Raw genomic sequence first — 20,091 nt, forward strand, 5'->3', positions numbered from 1 at the left:
ATACTACTACTGAATAAAACGGGATGAACAGAAATGCATAGTTCCTGTTTTTAACCAACGGTGTGTATCATTCTGCTTCTTCGTGTCCTTTCTGAATCTGTAAGCTAATTAGAGTGTTTTGGATATTTCTATAGCGTGTTCGTGGCCTTCCGGATTAGCAATATTGTTTTATCATCACCGTTAAACTTTGTCAAATATCAAAATGACTTGGAACAGAAAGAAAAGGCAAAACTGATTTCATTAATGTGTTTTATTTAGAATAAACAAGGCAGCAATACAGCACCAGTCAGATAGCAACATTCAGACATCACTTTAGTTCTGCACAGAGAATGGTTTTGTTTCACACCTTCAGTTTATCATGCGACCAGCTTATTCTTCTGTTATTATAGGCAGTAAATATCCGGAGCACCATTTGAGTTGATAACAGAGACAACTTAAGCTGAACAGTTGTTTAAAGCAAGTTTGAAAATAACACAGAATAACTTTTGACCTGTTTTAAATATCTGCAGTGTACAAAATCCCTTTCTGTCATCATGGCTGTATGCACCAGGGATTGTCGCAGATAATACAAAAGACAGACTGGAATATTTTGTTTGTTAGATCCTAATTTTATCTCCGGATGACTCCCATACAAGCAAACACACACACACAAAAAAAATCATGGAATGTTTGACTAATCATAGCGAACTGGTTGTTATTTGTTGTATAACTTGCTTCTTTAAAAGCGTCAATTGCAGATGTGTATAATTTAATTTGAATGAGATAATCCACTTTAAATCAGTCTTTTCAAAGACAAACATTTGGTGTTTGTCAATTTATTTAATGGTGTGTTTTGAAAGCTTTATTCTTTCACAGGTGGTGTATCTCAAATAAGTATCTTCAATAAAGAGTTTTATCTTATTTTCTGTTTTTCCAATGACGTCACAGTCATTATCTGTAACAAATCTACAGATGTTCTAAATATTGAAAAACTGTCACAATCCACACACTCATATGGTATTAAACCTTTTAATTAGAGTAATTAGTTCAGATATTAAATCCCATTTGGATTTGATTCGATGATGTGACCGCCACAGCTTTTTCCACTTTGAATATAAACCTTTACAGATTTCCGAGGAGTCTAAGAATGAGTAATAGGGCCACATGGTTTTTATTTTCTCTGCTTACCTCCCTTGAGGTTAGAGAGCATGTCTTAGTGTGAGAATAAGAATGAGTTATAGAGTGCATCAGCACCTTATTTTCTTTGAGATTTTTGATAAATAGCTTTAATGCACATCCTTCTTTCTCTTCCTCCACTTCACCTTCCGCACCCTCGTCTGTCCTTTCACAGACATCAGACACACGGAGAGAGAAAAAAAAAAAAAGCACTTCATTCTTTGGCAGTGCACCGTAAGTGCATTATATTTGTCTCCCAGAGGACATGTGACTGAGGAGAGGCTGCAAGACGGGACTTTGCAAAGAGGAGGTAGCAGCTGTAGGTGTAGTTAAGAGGGTCAGATGTGGTCCTGGTTCAGGTGTGAGCATGTTGAACAGGACAGGGCTGATGTCTGAGGTTGTGTTATGGTCATAGCTGAGGCTGAGGTCAGGTTGATCTGAGAGCAGATAGAAGAAGAATACATTAGGCTTTGTCTGGAGGAAGAAACAGATAAAGAGGATTTTTAATGGGAGTTCAAAATGGCTGAATCTTACTTCATCCCAGGTGCTTGTGGTGATGTTTTTCGTAGCCTACTGCATTGTTTGAACTGGTACCTGTCGGGGAAAAGAGCATCATGAAGCCAGGCAGATTAACTTGATTTCATATTCAGTATTGGATTTTATTATTATTTTTTTTTTTTAAGTGTTCACTTACACTACTTACCTAAGTAGTCCTTGTAGTCCTTAAAGTATTTGTGCCTCAAGCCACGTCCATCTGTAAATAAAATGATCAAATTATAGAAAGAAAACAAAAAGATTATATTTTATCTTCTAAATATACACACTTCACTTTGTTTGTTTAAAATATAATTCGATAGACAAACTAAGGGATTAACGTTCTCTTCATTAAATCATTAGTATAATATTTCTGCCAACAGCTTCTACCACACATCAGCAGCTCATCTTGTAGTGGTCTGCTGATTTGCCAGGTCATTCAGGTTTGTATACTTTTAGATCTATTTAAAAGGAGAAACCTGGCTCCTAACAAGCATTGAATCTGCCAAGAGATACCAAGCCAGAATCGAGACAGCTGCTGGCATGGCCCAGCGCCCGACCCCTGCCCCGTGGTGCTTTATTAGACTTGTTAGAGTAGTTCTGTTTGATCAGACACACAGGAGGTTAGATGTAAATATTAAATTAAGAAAATGTGTGTTTAAGAACTGGATTTAATGCCTTAACACAATCACATGGATTATCATTCAGCCACATTAGAAACCTTTGAGCCATACCAGAGTTGCCACGCTGCTTGATGCACTGTCCCCGGTTGGGAATGCCAGCAGCGGGGTTTCCTGGGTTGATGATGTGGCACTCGTAGCCTGTAGGACAGTGAAGAGGCTCGTCTCCATCCTCAGTTGTACTGCAGGCTTCAGCTTATGGGCAAACAAACATAATGTGCATGAGAGGAAATCACAAAAAACAGGGATCACTTCTGTCGTCTTCCTGGACTTATTTATTCGCTGGGACATTGACATTTACACTCCCTCCCTGAATAACAGGCACACAGAGAGACTGTAAAGAGAAACATCATTGAAGAGTGCCTATTGGCCTTGGTGGAGGTCTATGCTTTCTAAATGCCTTTTTTTTTTCTTCTTCTTAGGGAACCAGGCAGGACGTCTTCCACAGCACCAGGACTTCCTCCTGCTTCAGGCTTAGGTTGAAGAGGTGTTGTAGGACCTCAGCCAACTGGACAGCAGGTCTTCAGGACCCCAGGGCTGATGCTGTCATGTACTGCAGCCTTGCACTGGTGGAGTCTTTTCAGCTGTCTCCTAACCTGGCCAGTCCTCACAGAGAGGTGGGGGAGGGGGGTCATGGCGCCTATGGTGGAAGAGCCCTTTGGAGTTGAGGACTCTGTGTCCATGCAGCTCACCAGGCCAGACAGAGGGGGGGGGGGGGCAGCAGACGTGTTTGGGAGGTGTGGTGTGTGGAGGAGACAGATGAGGGTGGTGAACTAAACCTGTTGAAGAAACAGTTTAGCTCATTGTTCCTCTCAGGGAGGCCCCTGGTTGTCTCTCTCTCTCTCTCTCCCTTTGAAGCCAGCTCCCTCACATTGTTCTGCTGGAGTTTGGCCTCCAGCTTCCTCCTGTAGGAGTCCTTGCACTCCCTGACTCTATTGAGAATAAAGAAATTAGTTTCTTAATTAGCTACTTTTATTTATTTATGTATTTTTTTTCCCCCTGTGTAGCTGTTGAATGTTTGCATAAAATGTAAGCATTTGTTCTTTTAAGACTAAAGCACAGAAAGGAAACTAAAATGTAAGCTTTGCTGATGATATTTAAACATCACTGAAGGCTTTTCATTGTGCTGAAAACACAGAAACCGCTGGGTAAAACTGTGGTGAAATCAAATCAAAATGTCCATTGAAGGATTTGTAAAGACACATTTTGTGAAGACTAGATGCAGTGTGATTACTGAGAATTTTAATTATGCATATTTGGTAGTTCCTGTTGACCTTATTGATTGGTCAGGTCAGGCGGGGCCAGGGATGGGCTTGTTGGTGCTGTAGTTCCCCGTAGGATAGCCATAGAAACCCAAAGAATTGAATGTGTGTAATTTATATTTTTTTAATGTTTGAGTATTAACATTTTAATTAGATTTTTTTTAAATTTTTTTATTTGAAAAATCCATATACAATTACATGAATAAAACAAACCTTTTTAGACTAGAAAAAGCTAATAGGTAACATCTGTTTCGACCTGACATCCACTTCCTGTTAGCCTGAGTGCAACTTTTGGTAACTTCATTAAAGCTGGTGGATAAATTGTATCGTTTTTGACGTCGGTGTATGACGGAAAGAAAATAAGATTGTTTCATCTTATTTGCATGTGGCTCCGGAAAGTTTCTATGTATTCATCTTATTCGCAAGTGGCTCCAGAAAGTTTCTCATCTTATTTGCAAGTGGCTCCAGAAAGTTTCTCATCTTATTTGCAAGTGGCTCCGGAAAGTTTCTCATCTTATTTGCAAGTGGCTCCGGAAAGTTTCTCATCTTATTTGCAAGTGGCTCCGGAAAGTTTCTCATCTTATTTGCAAGTGGCTCCGGCAAGTTTCTTTGTATTCATCTTATTTGCAAGTGGCTCCGGAAAGTTTCTTTTGTTTTACTTTCCGCATCTAATTTACGACTCCTTATCTTGTGACCTACAACCAACTCAGTATTACCATACGAAAGCAGATACAAAGGAAAGGGGAGGGGGGGGGGTGACTGTCAATTGTTTGCCACACTGTATAAAAGCTGCCCTACTGAGGAGTGACGTTGAGCAATGCAAGGACATCCTTCTTCGAGTGTGCACGTATCTTGCTCCTTCTTGCCAGAATAAATGTCCCGATATGTTTGATTTTGAATCTGGCCTCTGAGGAACAGCTGGACGACGAAGATGAAGAAGGAGAGCTTGCTTGCGACTCCTGCCGAGGATGCAATCATCATAAAAAAAAAAGGACCAAGGACTCACAGGTCTTCAAAAAGTACCCCTCCCGGTCTTTTGGGAGCCAGGACAGAAGCTGATCGGATCAATGTGCATGGCTGAAATACAGCATGTCCAAACACGCGGAGTTTTGAAAAACTACTGGAGGGTCTGTGTGGACTCTGAAACCAGTAACTTGGCACTGTTGCCTGCTACAGAGATACCTCGGGCTCTGGATAGCGACAAAAATAATGGATGCCTTCGCTCTCAGCCACGATAACATCGTTCTGTTTTGAAGATTTCTAATGGTAAGTGCATGATTTTTTTCTTCTTCTTTTCAATCCTATATGTTGCCTATTATAAATTCAATGCTGGTTGTTGCGCAAATGCTGACTCTTTAATGTTTTCTCTATGTGACGCTCAGACCTGTAACATTAGATCAATGGCAGTATTTATGATTCATAAGTGTTTATAATTGGCAGAGAGAGTTTGTGATGGCTGAAGAGAGGCTGAAATGAACTGGGGTCTTGTTTCTTGCTGCTTGTGTGCAGGTCTTGTCTGTGTCAAATGTTAACTTCAGAGGTGTGTTTATGTCGACAGGCTTGTGCAGTTTACGTCTATACTTCTATGAGCTGAAATCCTTGAGTGACCTCCTTGCTGTTCTTTGTCAATGTGGTTTTAAGCATAACTTTAGATTTCAGGAAGTTATGAGTTTTTTTTTTTTTTAAATGTGGGGAAAATTTATGAAACCATTTGATCTGTATCAAACCTTGATCTACACTAGTGTCATCACTGAGTGTTAAGGGTTTCTGATTGTTGCTGCGGAGTAATGCACCTCCTTTATTTCAGCATAGGTCTTTATAAAATAAATGAAATCCAGCCTGTTGAGCCAAAATGGCTCATAACATGAGCTGATAGAAGCATCAGATTCATATCTCCACATTTAAAGTTACAGTGCAAATGTATTATTCAGCAGAAAGTGTTATCTCGCGATGTGCATGCGTTTCTCATTTCGCAGGCAGAACTCCGGCACATTAACGTGAAACTCTTTTAACAGTTTTACAATCTGAAAAAGGTGTTTGTACTCACCTTGCAGAACCTCCTCAGGACCGTCTAGCAGCCAACCGTTACCCCCCAACCACCGAGGCTTGGGCTGCACCAGCCAGTCCAGCACTGGTCAGAACACACAACACACAACACACAACACACACACACACACACACACACACACACACACACACACACACACACACACACACACACACACACACACACACACACACACACACACACACACACTTAGCTGGTGCAATAGGTATAGGACAATTGAATTAAAAAAAAAAATGATAATAATGGAGATAAACTAATGTCGTTTTCTGTCAAGTAAATCCTGAGAATGCAATGACACAAGTAAAAAAAAACCTGTCCTCTCCTCTAAAGTAATTAAAAAAAAAAAAAAAAAAAAAAAAGGCATTTGAACTCTGCCAATCCCCGGACTCAAACACCGTCTGCTGGTCCTGCTGACCTGGTGGTGGCTGAACAGACTCAAGGCAGGCGTAGATGCAGCCGTTGTAGCAGCAGCGTTTATGGCGCTCACACTCGGAGTCTGAGCGGCAGCCTGGCACCTCGCAGGCTCGCTCTGGCAGCATCTGGGGCGGCGGTGGACACCGGTCATTCTTTTGGTGCTGCGTGGACTGGGGGTGGTTTGGGTACTCATAGTCCTGAGAGACAGAGAAGAGACAAACTTCTAAACTCTTGACTGAGGATGTGGTTTGTTTGTGATGCCCTCCCTTCTGCTCCTGAAGTTTCACACACTTTGACTCTAAATTGTGTCAGCAGGAGTTCACGAGCTGCTACAGGCTCCAGCCATGGTGGAAAGGAAAAAAAACGACAAGAACATGTACAGCATGCAAAAAGACCTGTAAACGTTCCCACTGGGTCCTGTGTTTTCTAGTTCAACCTACCTCTATCCCACAATAGGCCATGTCATGTTCAGCAAATACAGAGCAGTCTTTTTCAAAGCCCCATTACGTGCTGTATAGAGCTGGGCACGTAGGAACGGCTTCAGGATGTCTTCACAACATTTTAGGCTAATCCATCTATAATGTGTATTTCATTGGATAAATATGGTGCCCTGCAAACGCGTTGCTATTTCACTGAATTAAGAAGTACTGCTGTAAAGTCCGGAAGCACTATAAATACTGTAATATCCTGCGAGTACCGTCAGCAAAAATGTGTTGGAGAAACTGGTGAAAATGTTTGCTTAGTTTGCTTTTGTGTTGTCTATTTCCAAAGTTGCAGTGTATTGAACTCTCAGGACAACTTAAAGTTTAATTTAAGGTCTATACACTGGAATAGCAAGGCATAAATGGACTTTACTTTTTTGATTAGATGATGCCATACTGTCCTATATATGTATATATGCCATATATGTAGAATGGACTGAGACAGCAACACAAATCTTACATAGGAAAGCCACTTTTCAACCACCAGAGGGCAGCAGTGGACCTGAGTGAGTACCCCTTTCAGCACACCAGCGCTGCAGCACGGACACTGAAGTGTTGATTTTAGTATGCATGCCTGATTGCTAACGTCTTGACCTGGATTGGGAAGGCGATTCACAGCGGGAACAAACACTTTCCTGGTTAGTCTGAGAGGGAGAAAGTAGGCCACAGGACCCCGAGCCAAACGAAGACGTAGTTCGCTCACTTCAGCAGCAGCTTTGGCAACACAGAGTGCAGGCCTGCATGCACAAACACAGAGCAATGCACAGTGTCTACTGTTGCAGAGAAAATTTCCTCTTGCATGCTTTGCAGAGGCTAATTTAAACAAAGCTGTGGTCTCTGTGGTTTAATCATTTTGTAATCAAGCTTGTAGCTCTCTATTGATTACCTCTGTGAAAAATGTGTTGAGGGACTTGTTTTACACTGCTGGTATCAAATATCACATGGCCATCATTGTTCTGGAGTAATGTACACATGGGATTTATTACAGCCAAATCCCAAGAATCATAGTTGTCCTTGACTAAACATTAACTCTCATATTTTCTGCATTTATGGAACAAGCGGCACCGTGTGATCAAATTTCTAGTTTAATCCACTGCTTTCTTTTTACCGTCACGAAATGAACAACATGGTGCTGTTTACTGCTGAGGATAATAACAAGAAGGTTACATGGATATCGTAATTTCAGATCTTTGCAAAGGTGCTGGCTGTTTTTCCTCCTCCACATTCTGCCAAATGTTTCTTGTCGTTTTTCAACAAGTTATAATAACCATAAGAACTTTGTTGTACAGTCATTATGGTTGTTGATCAGACTGCAGAGTTGTTTGTCATGCTGTGACAATGTTGTTGTTTTTTTATGCCTTTTTAATTGTGTGGGTGAATTGCGCTGACTCCCCTGGGATATCAGGGCGTCTTTTAAAGACAGAGAGAAATGTGTGTGTGTTTTTTTTCTACTCTAGATTTGTAATTAGATAATCGCTTTGTGGGCTGCACACGGTCATTAAAGCGCTGCTGTTTATTTGGCAGGGCTTACTGACCGCTCCTCCAAACCGACCGGAAAAACAAAAGCAAATGTTTTGGCGCTGACGGTGGTATCACACACACTGTATGTGTGCTCACTTTAAACACACATTAATTTGTTCTGGCAGCTGCGAGTTTAGTGGGTGGATGGTTATTTGGGGAGGGGTTGGAGGGTGGGGTGGGAGATTTACACCATGACACCATGGAGGGAACAATATGTGGCTCAGTTGCACCTTGTAAAACTTGATGAGATCCTACGTATTACTGAAAGTAGTTGAAGTTGTGGGGTAAGAGTTTGAGATCAGTATGAGTGATTTAAAAAAAAAAAATTTATGATCGTTTGTAGGGCTTTGTATTTTACTGAAAATGGTCTATAGTTCGGATCCTTGAAAGCTGAATTGTTTTGAAAGTTGAACTTTTGGTCAGATTCTTTGGCTTGTTTCCGTATTTCCTATTTATATCTGCTGTAGTCAGTTTGTGAAATTTACAAGGATTTTGTTGTAGAGACAAACTCACAAAGCATTATTACTCAACTCTGCAGTTCCCCTCAGCTCTACTCAGCGTTTTAGAGTCTTTCAACTGATTGTTTTGGTTTTAACACTTAAAAAAAAAAAAAAAAAAAAGGGTTTTATCAGTTAATCTCTTTCATATGAAAGAAGAAAGGGACAGAAAACATTAAGAAGGAAGAGAGATAAAGTGTTACAGATGGAGACAGATAGAGGAAAATATACCCGCAGATAGACAAGAACATCACACACAAGCCCGCTGGCAGTGTCTCTACGGGCGAGTAGCACGGCAGACAGAAGTGTAAACAAACATCGGGGCACATCAGAGAGATGTGAGCAGGATTGTGTGATAAGAGCTCAGGATGTAGAGCGCGGCGGCCCTTCTGGCATACAACGGCATGAAAGCAGCGGGAAAGACACGAGATGAGCCCTGATATTAAAGCACTTACAGTAGAAGGTGAATGACAGACACGGAGGCAAGAGTACAGTAAAAAAAAAAAGTCTGAAGCAGCATCAGAAATATCAAGCAGACCGGATGAGTGTACGTTATTCACGTGTACAAGCAAGCTCACGCTGTATGCAAACACGTGAAGTCACATAAACAGGAAAGGCACACTTGAACTTTTATACGAGAGGTTTGCAGGAGACACTGAAAACAGATCGGATGTGAGACATGGGGAGATGGCAGGAGTCGTCATGTAATTATCCAATCAGAGCCGACTGGAGTGCTCATTCACAAATCTAATTGTACCAGGAGACTACCGTGGAGCTACGGTGGTTCACAACTTCTACCATTACAATACACTTGTCTATCTGCGGGTATATTTTCCTCTATCTGTCTCCATCTGTAACACTTTATCTCTCTTCCTTCTTAATGTTTTCTGTCCCTTTCTTCTTCTGTTGTTGGTGTTAAATGATGAAGGCTGTAACCTTTGATCTCGACTGCTCATTTTCCATTTCTCCAGGGTTTCCCTATCGCTCTTGTTAATGCTCTTGCTCTGCGGTTTTTTTTGTTTTTTTTTTTTTGGGGGGGGGGGGTTTGTTGGGGAGAGGCCACTGGAGACCCTGTCGGGCTCCTGAGATCAGACCGTTTATGGTTCTGTGCCGAGATCTCGGACAGATTCCATGATTTTCCCTCTTTGTGCAAGGATGTATGCACACAGTCAGACCCAGAAACACACCCAGTTTCTCACACACATGCAACACTGCAGGGTGTGCACGCGTATGCATAAACAAGGGAAAAAAACTGCGTTCTTTCATGTAAGTGTCAACTCGAACCTGCCAGATCTCCCTCGTGTCTACTGCACGAAAGAACCCGCAGCACACATCTGGTTGGCTTTTGGGTTGTCAAGATTAATTTCCTGTCTCTACACCAGCAGTCAGTTTGACGGAAAGATCGACAGACGCTCATATAGGTAGAGACTCAGCAGGCTATGTTGTGAGGCACACAGGCAGGCTGTAAATCAGTCAGATATGACAGTTTTAATGGATGACGGGAGGACATGCTCACAGACGAACAGGTAGGTGCACAGCTGTGGAGAAGCAGTCGTTGGAATGTGGAAGCATCAGCAGAGTCCTTTGATGTGATGTGTAACCTTGAAATGCGGACGAACAGACTGAACCCATATGAGGTGTGGTTTACGCAACAGAACAGAGGTGCACCAACTGTGAGTGCAGCTAATTAGTGTTGGGAAAACAGTTTGAAACATCATCTGTTATACAGTCATGTATTGCAGGGTGGCCATGAGAGGAAAACGGTGACGCAGCAGTAGTGGAAATGAGTTTTCTGGTTTGTGCATTGAGCCTGTGGTGCCAGCGGTGATCTGCTCCATGGTTAAGTCCAGCACTGTGCTGCTGACCGACAGGCTCACATCATCTGACTGGGATTAATCCTGTTTAGAGCCGCAGACACCAGTTCATAAAACTACGGGCTAACTTGGTGGCTGACAACTCCCATCCATACAGATAGCAACACTCACAAAATGGTAGACAACATGTAATTTCCATTGAGAATTAGGTGTAAAAGATGAAGAGCAGTTGTGGACACTTGATGTGTTTTAAGGCTGAGCCACACAGAAAGTCATACAGTGAAATATTTGGTTCTCCAAGTTTGGTTACTTTGTGACTACTCGTGGCGACTTGTGAATGGTTGTAGCTGTCGAGCTAACCACTAACTCACTCGCCAACTAGTGCAAGTCAGTCCCAATAACCCACAGATATTCTGTTGGGTCTCTTTCTACAGTTTGTTTACTTCCCACCTCACATTTTGTTCCCCCTTGCCCAACATTTTGTTCAGTAACTAGAGGGAAAATACAATTCTTCAGTTAATGAGCTGCTAATAGGACAATTTGTGGACCAATAGCGATATTGGAAAGTAAAAGAATTCTGATAATGATATAAATCAACTGAAATGTAGTTGTCAAATAGTTGTGACAAAGATACGTATAGGACAGTTTAACCATAAACTTTATTGACCAAAATGACATCAGTGCACTGAAACAGTGAGCTTCACTGAGATTAATACACAACTATAAAGGAAAAAAATAAAAATAAAACTAAATTATCTCCAAGCATCTTTTTTTGCAGGATAATCTGTAAAAGAAACTTTTCATTTCGGCGCGTATCGGACTACATATACACAGATTTATCTCGGATAATATAGGCTAATAAATCTGGCTCTAATAAAAAGTAATGGTTCATAGCTAAGCTGTGATAACTTCCTTCATTTCGACTCTCCTTCTCAAGGGTCACTGGTGAGCTGGCTTTCTGCCACTCTGCACATTTGCAAGTTAAAGATCGCTGTAGTTGAATTCCATTACCCCCACATGTTAATTGCAGCAATTTCCTTGGAATGGATTAAAACTAGCACTAACTTTCACAGTTTTAACTCCAGGTATGAGCAGGTCTTTGTAAGGCCAATGCTTGCTGTGCTGCATTTGTAAACCCAGGTTTTTATTAACTCTCATCCTTAAAGGCCAAAACTGGGCCATTTGCTGATGGACCTAAAATGCAGGCTGTGTAATTTTAGCTAGAAAGTCATCAAGGTTAACATTTAAAACTAGATGTGGCCACAACTTTCCTTGATAGAGATAAAGCCTGACAGTCATGCAGAGCTGTGTCATTTCAGTTCAATTCATTACATGCTGATTCTCAACCATTGCAATAAAAGATGCCTTTTTAACCCCTCTCAAATCAAAGCATGATAGAACCTCTTTACTCTTTAGTCTTCTTTGTTAGTATCAAGGGTCATTATATAAAGGAAACAAATGTTATCTTTACTCAATATAATTTCCTTAGTGTACTAAAAGTGTATAGATCTGTTCTTGTTTTACGTAACGGCCTTAGGCCGAGTCGAACAGCCAGCCAGAGCAAGAACAGGAAGTACAATGTGTTTCTGAGCATCTGCAGGGCCTCTGTGTTAATACCAGGTGCTGTCAGAACAGTCCACATCACATCAATGAAACTGTAAAGATTTATGATGCCTGTGTCAGACACTGCTCACTGACATGCCCAGGCAGATGTCTGAGCCAGACGGTGTTATGGCTGTATGAGACTTAACAATCTGCCTGCCAGCCTGCGTGCATGCCTGCCTGCCTGCCTGCCTGCCTGCCTGCCTGCCTGCCTGCCTGCCTGCCTGCCTGCCTGCCTGCCTGCCTGCCTGCCTGCCTGCCTGCCTGCCTGCCTGCCGTGTGTGCCTGCCTGCCTGCGTGCGTGCCTGCCTGCCTGCCTGCGTGCGTTCCTGCCTGCCTGCCTGCGTGCCTGCCTGCCTGCCTGCGTGTGTGCCTGCCTGCCTGCCTGCCTGCCTGCCTGCCTGCCTGCCTGCCTGCCTGCCTGCGTGTGTGTGCCTGCCTGCCTGCCTGCCTGCCTGCCTGCGTACCTGCCTGCGTACCTGCCTGCCTGCCTGCCTGTGCCTGCCTGCCTGCCTGCCTGCCTGCCTGCCTGCCTGCCTGCCTGCGTGCGTGCCTGCCTGCCTGCGTGCGTACCTGCCTGCCTGCGTGCGTGCCTGCCTGCCTGCCTGCCTGCGTGCGTGCCTACCTGCCTGCGTGCGTGCCTACCTGCCTGCGTGCTGCCTGCCTGCCTGCCTGCCTGCCTGCCTGCCTGCCTGCCTGCCTGCCTGCCTGCCTGCCTGTACCTGCCTGCCTGCCTGCCTGCGTGCGTGCCTGCCTGCCTGCCTGCGTGCCTGCCTGCCTGCCTGCCTGCCTGCCTGCCTGCCTGCCTGCGTGCTGCCTGCCTGCCGTGCGTGCGTGCCTGCCTGCCTGCCTACCTGCCTGCCTGCCTGCCTGCGTGCGTACCTGCCTGCCTGCCTGCCTGCTGCCTGCCTGCCTGCCTGCGTGCCTGCCTGCCTGCCTGCCTGCGTGCCTGCCTGCCTGCCTGCCTGCCTGCCTGCCTGCCTGCGTGCGTGCGTGCGTGCGTGCGTACCTGCCTGCCTGCCTGCCTGCCTGCCTGCCTACCTGCCTGCGTGCGTACCTGCCTGCCTGCGTGCGTACCTGCCTGCCTGCGTGCGTACCTGCCTGCCTGCCTGCCTGCCTGCGTGCGTGCCTACCTACCTGCCTGCCTGCCTGCCTGCGTGCGTACCTGCCTGCCTGCCTGCCTGCCTGCGTGCGTGCGTGCGTGCGTGCCTGCCTGCCTGCGTGTCTGCCTGCGTGCCTACCTACCTGCCTGCCTGCCTGCCTACCTGCCTGCGTGCGTACCTACCTGCCTGCCTGCCTGCCTGCGTGCGTGCGTGCCTGCCTGCCTGCCTGCCTGCCTGCGTGCCTGCCTGCCTGCCTGCCTGCCTGCCTGCCTGCCTGCCTGCGTGCGTACCTGCCTGCCTGCGTGCCTGCCTGCCTGCCTGCCTGCCTGCCTGCCTACCTACCTGCCTGCCTGCGTGCGTACCTGCCTGCCTACCTACCTGCCTGCGTGCGTACCTGCCTGCCTGCGTGCGTGCCTGCCTGCCTGCGTGCGTGCCTACCTGCCTGCCTGCCTGCCTGCCTGCCTGCCTGCCTGCCTGCGTGCGTGCCTGCCTGCCTGCCTGCCTGCCTGCCTGCCTGCCTGCGTGCGTGCGTGCGTGCCTGCCTGCCTGCCTGCGTGCGTGCCTGCCTGCCTGCCTGCCTGCCTGCGTGCGTGCCTACCTGCCTGCCTGCCTGCCTGCCTGCGTGCGTGCCTACCTGCCTGCCTGCGTGCGTGCCTGCCTGCCTGCCTGCCTGCCTGCCTGCCTGCCTGCCTGCCTGCCTGCCTGCCTGCCTGCCTGCCTGCCTGCCTGCCTGCGTGCGGTGCGTGCGTGCGGTGCGTTTGTACCCTGTGAATCTGGAATTTGTGAGTTTAGAGAAATGATTTGTAACAAGGGTGAAACTTTTATGCTTGAGATGTCTAGCTGTATGGGTGAAACTCGTGTACTTTTAGTTTTCACTTTCAATCTCTGAGATGGGCTTCTAAAACCTTTTTATAAGTGTGTGAAACGTGGGGCTCAGTGGTTCCTAAATGAGACTTTTTTTTTTTTCCTTAGCAGTTTGATGAAATCCAATTAGAAGAAAATGACGACACATTATGGTACTAATCTTTAGTTTTTCTGCAGTTTAGAGGAGGAGAGTGTAACCCAAGATGTTTTCTGTAGTCTCAATTAACAGATGTCCACTAACGCCTCTAGTGCAAGTTATTGCTAAACATTACAATTTACCAATGTTCCCTTAATGCTAGCTAGCACACAGAGAAGCATCCAGTTACTGCAGCGTAACTCAGACAGGTGTGCGATATAACATTTGTTTGAAAAGAGTGAAACAAGGTGTTTTAATGTCAGATTTACACCAGTTGATACCAAGTGATTTTGTCTACGTGGGTGGGCCGTCTACGTAGAGGTCACATGTGGCAAATGTTGATGGGATTTACTCCTGCTTAAATGTGAATTTGAGACCTCATCAAAGTTCTTGAAAATGTAGTTAGTAGTTTGGAGATCAAGGTTTTCACTTGAAAGTTATATTATGTTGCTGTTGCTGAATATTGTTCAGTTAAAAGGTCTGTAACTGTTTGTATTGGGATCATAGTTGTCGGAAGAAAACCCTAAATTAAGACCTCTGTTATGACCATTTCTGTCACTCTTGGCCATTTTCTCTGTTCCCTTCACTGCCCACACCATCCCACCTGTTTTTCCATCTACCCATCAAACATGCTTCTTGATTGTAAGCTTCCCTCGAATGCCTATTTCTTACCTCCTCGCCCTTATTACATACCATTTTCCATCAGACCCAGGAGTCCCACAGACACCTTTCTCATAAAAGCTTTACATACATAAGTTAGAACAAAAAAGTTAAGGGCAAGCCAGAAAACAATAAGATACAGATGCAAAGAAAACATAACTTTAAATGCACTTCATATTTACTGCAAAATTTAGATTTCGTAATCAATATAAATACATTTTAGTTACACTGAGGAATGTGATCACGTCTTGTTTTGAATCAGCTTGTAATTAATAAGGCTAGATTAGTAACTGGGAAAAGCAGTTTTGTGGCCCCCAATACTTCAACTGTTGTAAAGAATATTTTACAGAAAATAAGTTTACTGATAATCTCATTTAAACGGTGCATGCTTTTCTGAAGCAGAGCAAAAAAAGCACCTTTGACAAGATTTCTGATTCATCGTGTAGAACCAGTGACTGTAAATCACTTTTGTTTTTAAATGCATTTTGACCCAAATAATATGTATTCTGCAGACAGTTTTCCCAAAGCGGACTAAAACTAAGTGATTCATATCGGGTCAAGAAAAAAACGAGAGTAAGTAAACACTGACTTTCAGTTTATGTTGTAAATATTGTGCCTTTCCATCTTTCACATTACATTTTGACCTTGAGAAAATGTATATAAAATAATAATCAAAACGTCCTTCTCATATCTTCTGATTTTTGAAAGATCCACAGAGTAATTTTGTGAAAGTCACATTCTCTTTATATTGTTGGTAAATTTACCTACTTACATCTACAAGTTTTGACTGATTCAAATCAGGTGTGTATTCACATACTGCAGATTTTCAATTGTTATGACCCAAATTTTTTCAGTATTTCAGCCATTCAGATGTATTTCATAAAAAACAACAACCAAAGAACAATGCAGTAATACATAATGCCTTCATTCACTGTTAAAAAAAACCTTTAAATAAACAACAAAAGTGGAAATAGGGCCAAACCCATATAAAATGAAAAGGCAGACCAAGCTTGAAGTACAGACCTGCTTTTCAAACCAGTTTAAACTGCTGGTGCTCCTCAACTTTCAAGAATCTACGCTGAAATGTATGAAATATGAAACAAAAACAGACTTTTCTTGAACCAAATAAAAATACAGATTTACCTAATCCCAACACTGTTACAGATACAAGAATGAGAGCTACCTACTGATGTGACAATGTTAGTTTTGGTCGTTACTGTCATGAGGCTGGCAGCGTCACGTATGTCCTTCAAAATAAAAGTGCAGCATCAGAAATTCGGTAGACTTCAAAATACAATTTTACCTTTTTCCCCCCTCACCTCAAATTTCCCCTTAAATTTTCACGCGCACATCTGTGACCCACTCAAAGTTACCCCGTGAGCCACGTCTGGGTCGTCACCCACCAGTCGCGAACCACTGCTGTAGGTACATCTAGTTGATATTTGTTGTAGTAAAATATAACCAACAAGGGATCAAGAGTGCAAAACGGGTACTGAGCACGCTGGTGGTCTTGAGTTTGTCACAAATTTACGATTAACCAATTTTCCATGCAGTGCGGTGTCTATGTGAAATACTCTGTGACTGTAATTTGTCTTTCTGCACGGCCCTGGTGTTATGAATGAGGGTGAGGGTGTGTGAGGGGAGAGGAAAACAAAAGAAAGAAAGATTGAAAGATGTAGAGATGAAAAGGTTGAGGGGAGAGAGGCAAACTCCATCTGCACAGCCGTCTCGGCATGTTCCAATTACAGCAGCTTTGAAGCAGAGTCCAGCAAAACGATGCTTTTGGCCCATCCTGAGAGCAGGAGGAGACAAGAGAAGGAGATCTGAAAGGAGGGGAAAACGGAGGGTGGTATATTGAGAGAGGCACATAGGGTGAGGGGGGAGGGAGAGAAAGCAGGGCAGAGACGGGGTGGAACTGTTACATACGAGACAGAGGCGGAGAGCGAGGGCCAGTTAGGGCATAAACAAGTCAGAAAGTGAGAACATTGAAGCATGAAAGGTTGCAGAGAGGGAAAGAAAGAGAACGAGGGAGAAGGCAGCACGCTACAGTGAGCCCTTGTTAGAGATGATCAATCAGCTACACTGAGCTGAGTTAACAAGCAGGGGCCTGGTCTGCAAGGTCAGTTCCTGCCCTAATAATCCACTACAAACACACACACACACACACACACACACACACACACACACACACACACACACACACACACACACACACACACACACACACACACACACACACACACACACACACACACACACACACACACACACACACACACACACACACACACACACACACCAACAAATATTCAACATCCCGTGTGCCCCTCAATTACTCATATGGAAACTTGAAAATCAGCAACTTATTCCAACCTGTTGCACACTCCACTTTCTGCTCCTCATCAAACCTCAGACTTTCGCCTGTCCGTGTAGATTTTTCATGCTTTAAAATCAAAGCCTGTGCGCTCCCTAACCGTTTCTTTTTGCAATGGAAGAAAATTCAGATCCTCTATACCCCGAGGATTACGATAAAAAAAAGTATCAAAAGCAACTCAGCAGACACTTTTGTTTCAGAGTATTATCATGTGTTAATATGTAAGAAACCTTTTTATATTGTAGCTCATTGAAAAATAATTTCTTTGGACTCTTTTATTTTATTTGTATTTGCCTCGTCTAGTGCATCATGTTTTTTTTTTTTTTTTTTTAAAGTTGATCACATTTTGTATGTCAAATCTTAATCAGCAAACCAAAACTAATAATATTAACTGTCACATAAATGTAGAGGAGTAAAAACCACAATGTTTCCTTATAATCAAGATAAGTAGAAGTGACAAAAGTAGCATTGAGCTCAAGTGAAGAGCAAGTTCCTCCAAATCCCACTTAATTATACATATCTCTATGGTGACTATTTGATGGATGGTTTAGCTGTAAAACAAGTTGCAGTTTGTTGGAAATCACTGCTCATGGCCAGGAAACAGTCAGGAATGTAACTCTTATAACTCCAACTGAGACTTGTTTATACTTTTGGTTTTTATATGGGTAAAAAAAGAAAACACAATAGGTTATTTATTTAGCTTTAGAGGTGCAAGTAGGTGGATTTTGTGACCTTTTGACAGAGCCAAGCTAGCAGTGTTTCTTCTGAACTCAGCTATCCAACAGAGGACAGTATCTACAAATCAAATCATAACTCTCTGCAAGAGTATTTCCAAAAACTTTCCTTTAAGTACAGAACTTTTTGTAAATGTACTTAATAAATTACACTACTGCTCTTTTTAAAAAAAAATTCATTTTCACTTCAGGTCTGCGGTCAACTCTCACCTCAGCCACAGAACTGCCCCGACAGTGTGAAGCACCTCTCAGTAACAGAGCCGGTATTGTACTGTGGTGCTCTGAGCTTTCACCTACTTCCACATTAGAGGATATTCTGCTCAGCCACAAAGAAAGAGACATCCACTCACTCAAATGACTTCTATGAGCACACATACAAAAGTCAGAGGTGAGGTTAGTGGTCCCACCTTATGGTTGAGTCCTCTTTTCCTGATTCTTCTGGCATCACTTCCTGTGGACAGGACCAACAGGGACAGCAGCAGCAGCAGCAGCAGCACCAAAGACCTCGGCATTGTCCGTGTCCTGCGCCTCAACTCCAATCTCTCTCCTGTTCCTTTCTTTTCCTTGAAGTATTCCTTACTTATTCCAGAGTTTGTCCTCTAGGAATTTTGTAGGTCCTCTGTTGCGTTGCCTTTCCAGCTGAAGCAGCCACTCTCGGGTGCTCATGTGCAGCCAGAGATTACACAAGCCCTCTCCCTCCAACAGGACCTGCCTTTATATCCGCCTGAGGAAAAGTGCAGGGCAGAATGACAGAGTGGGGGAAAGGAAGAGGGAAAGTACAGAGGGGATGAATAGAGGCAGTGTGGGGAAGAAACGGAAAGAAGGAGAATAGTTAAGGGAGCGAAAAAAGGAGGGGAAGGGAGAAATGGCAGCTGTCTGTGCATCAGTTGTTGAGAGCTGAAGCTGTCTGCTGGCACAGACAGTGTGCGCACATGTCTCTGGGAGAGAGAGGAGGGGAGATGAATGGAGGGAGGGGAGGATGTTGGAGAGGGCAGTGTGTGTGAGACCTCCCCCTTTCCCCCCCTTGTTGCATCCCGCCGCACATCTGGGGATCTATACGAAAATATGACAGGAGTTTTGTCAATGTGCAGTTGTGTGCAGAATTTTTAGTATTCTGTGGCTTGTCTATGCGTTTTGCTCATGTGTGGGTTTGTAGGAGGTACAATAAATGCCTCTGGTAAACATGGTGTTTATTACTCGCTGTCTGGAGTTCAAACATGCATTTTTAACTATTAACTGTCCAACACGTGTGTTTACATTCCTGATTTTTCTTTGGGACAGAACCTGGGTAATATAAATCTGTGTGTCCATGTGGGAAGAAATACACTCAACGTGTTTGTGTAGCATGTTTGGAGAGGATGCTGTGTGATTCCAGTGCCACTGACCCATATAGAAAGAAGGCATGTGGTGCGTTTCAGGGAAAAGGGGGCCTCTCTGTCTCTTATTCCATCTTGCGCTTCACTGTTCTTCCTTTTTCACATATCTTTCAAGTTTCTCCCTCACAAACTAGGACAACCCACCCCCTACACCTTAACACTAGACCTTTCCCCCCCACTTGCCGTCCCCTCCCCTCACTCCATTCTCAGTGTCTTGCTCTGAAAGGGAGAAAGAATGCTAAGCCTGCACAAATCTCAGTCATTATTAGTTTTACAGGAGCAGGGCTCATGTCACTGGGAGGCCCCGGCTTCACTTACACAAAAGGCAGAGTAAAGAGAAAGAGGGAAACGAAAAAAGGGAGAGCAGAAAGGACGGGCACATAGAGATAGTGGGAGAGGGAAGTGGAAGAGACTGTATGAATGAATGGGTGAGAAGTGAACCTGAAGATTTGGTTGCGTTGTTATAATGGTGCAGATGTGCATTCAAGATCTTTTTCTTTTTCACATGACCATTTGCTGAACCTCACCTAGCTTGGCTATTGTTGTTAATCCTATCTATAGTTTACAGTGATAGAGATTTACCTCTTCAAATTCCAACCTGATATCACAGCAAAGCTCGTAATACACCCACCAGTCCACTAGACGATACCATGTCAGTGTTTCGCCTCACCTAGGTATGAAAATAAGGTGTATTCGGTTTTGGCACCAAGCACTGCGTGGTTAGGTTTAGGAATAGGCCGCAGTTCAGTAAGTTATTTTATTTAGGTAGTGTTCTTCCTGTTACATAAATTACTTATTGCATGTTACATAACGTA

The 20,091-nt window shown here is 43.9% G+C and overlaps 1 protein-coding gene across 2 annotated transcripts; it reads right to left on the bottom strand.

Moving 5' to 3' along the window:
• Positions 1-232: 232 nt before the first annotated feature.
• wfdc1 (WAP four-disulfide core domain 1) lies at positions 233-18,805 on the bottom strand. 2 transcript variants are annotated; one of them, XM_069705340.1, is made up of 7 exons: positions 18,308-18,805; positions 6,115-6,310; positions 5,679-5,762; positions 2,424-2,564; positions 1,859-1,909; positions 1,690-1,749; positions 233-1,592 (listed from the first exon to the last, which is right to left on the bottom strand). In XM_069705340.1, the coding sequence occupies exons 1-6, from the start codon at positions 18,410-18,412 to the stop codon at positions 1,691-1,693; spliced, it is 636 nt and encodes a 211-aa protein (XP_069561441.1). In that variant the 5' UTR covers positions 18,413-18,805; the 3' UTR covers positions 233-1,592; position 1,690. The 2 variants fall into 2 exon arrangements, with proteins under 2 accessions (XP_069561441.1, XP_069561443.1); XM_069705342.1 differs by lacking the exon at positions 233-1,592 and having other exon boundaries at positions 1,720-1,749; positions 1,850-1,909.
• Between the last annotated feature and the right edge of the window lie 1,286 nt (positions 18,806-20,091).

The sequence above is a fragment of the Brachyistius frenatus genome, unplaced genomic scaffold (genome assembly GCF_029030835.1).
Source record: "Brachyistius frenatus isolate BFR_SWC_R1_liver_20210118 unplaced genomic scaffold, ASM2903083v1 Contig_55, whole genome shotgun sequence".
Taxonomy (NCBI): Eukaryota; Metazoa; Chordata; class Actinopteri; family Embiotocidae; genus Brachyistius; species Brachyistius frenatus.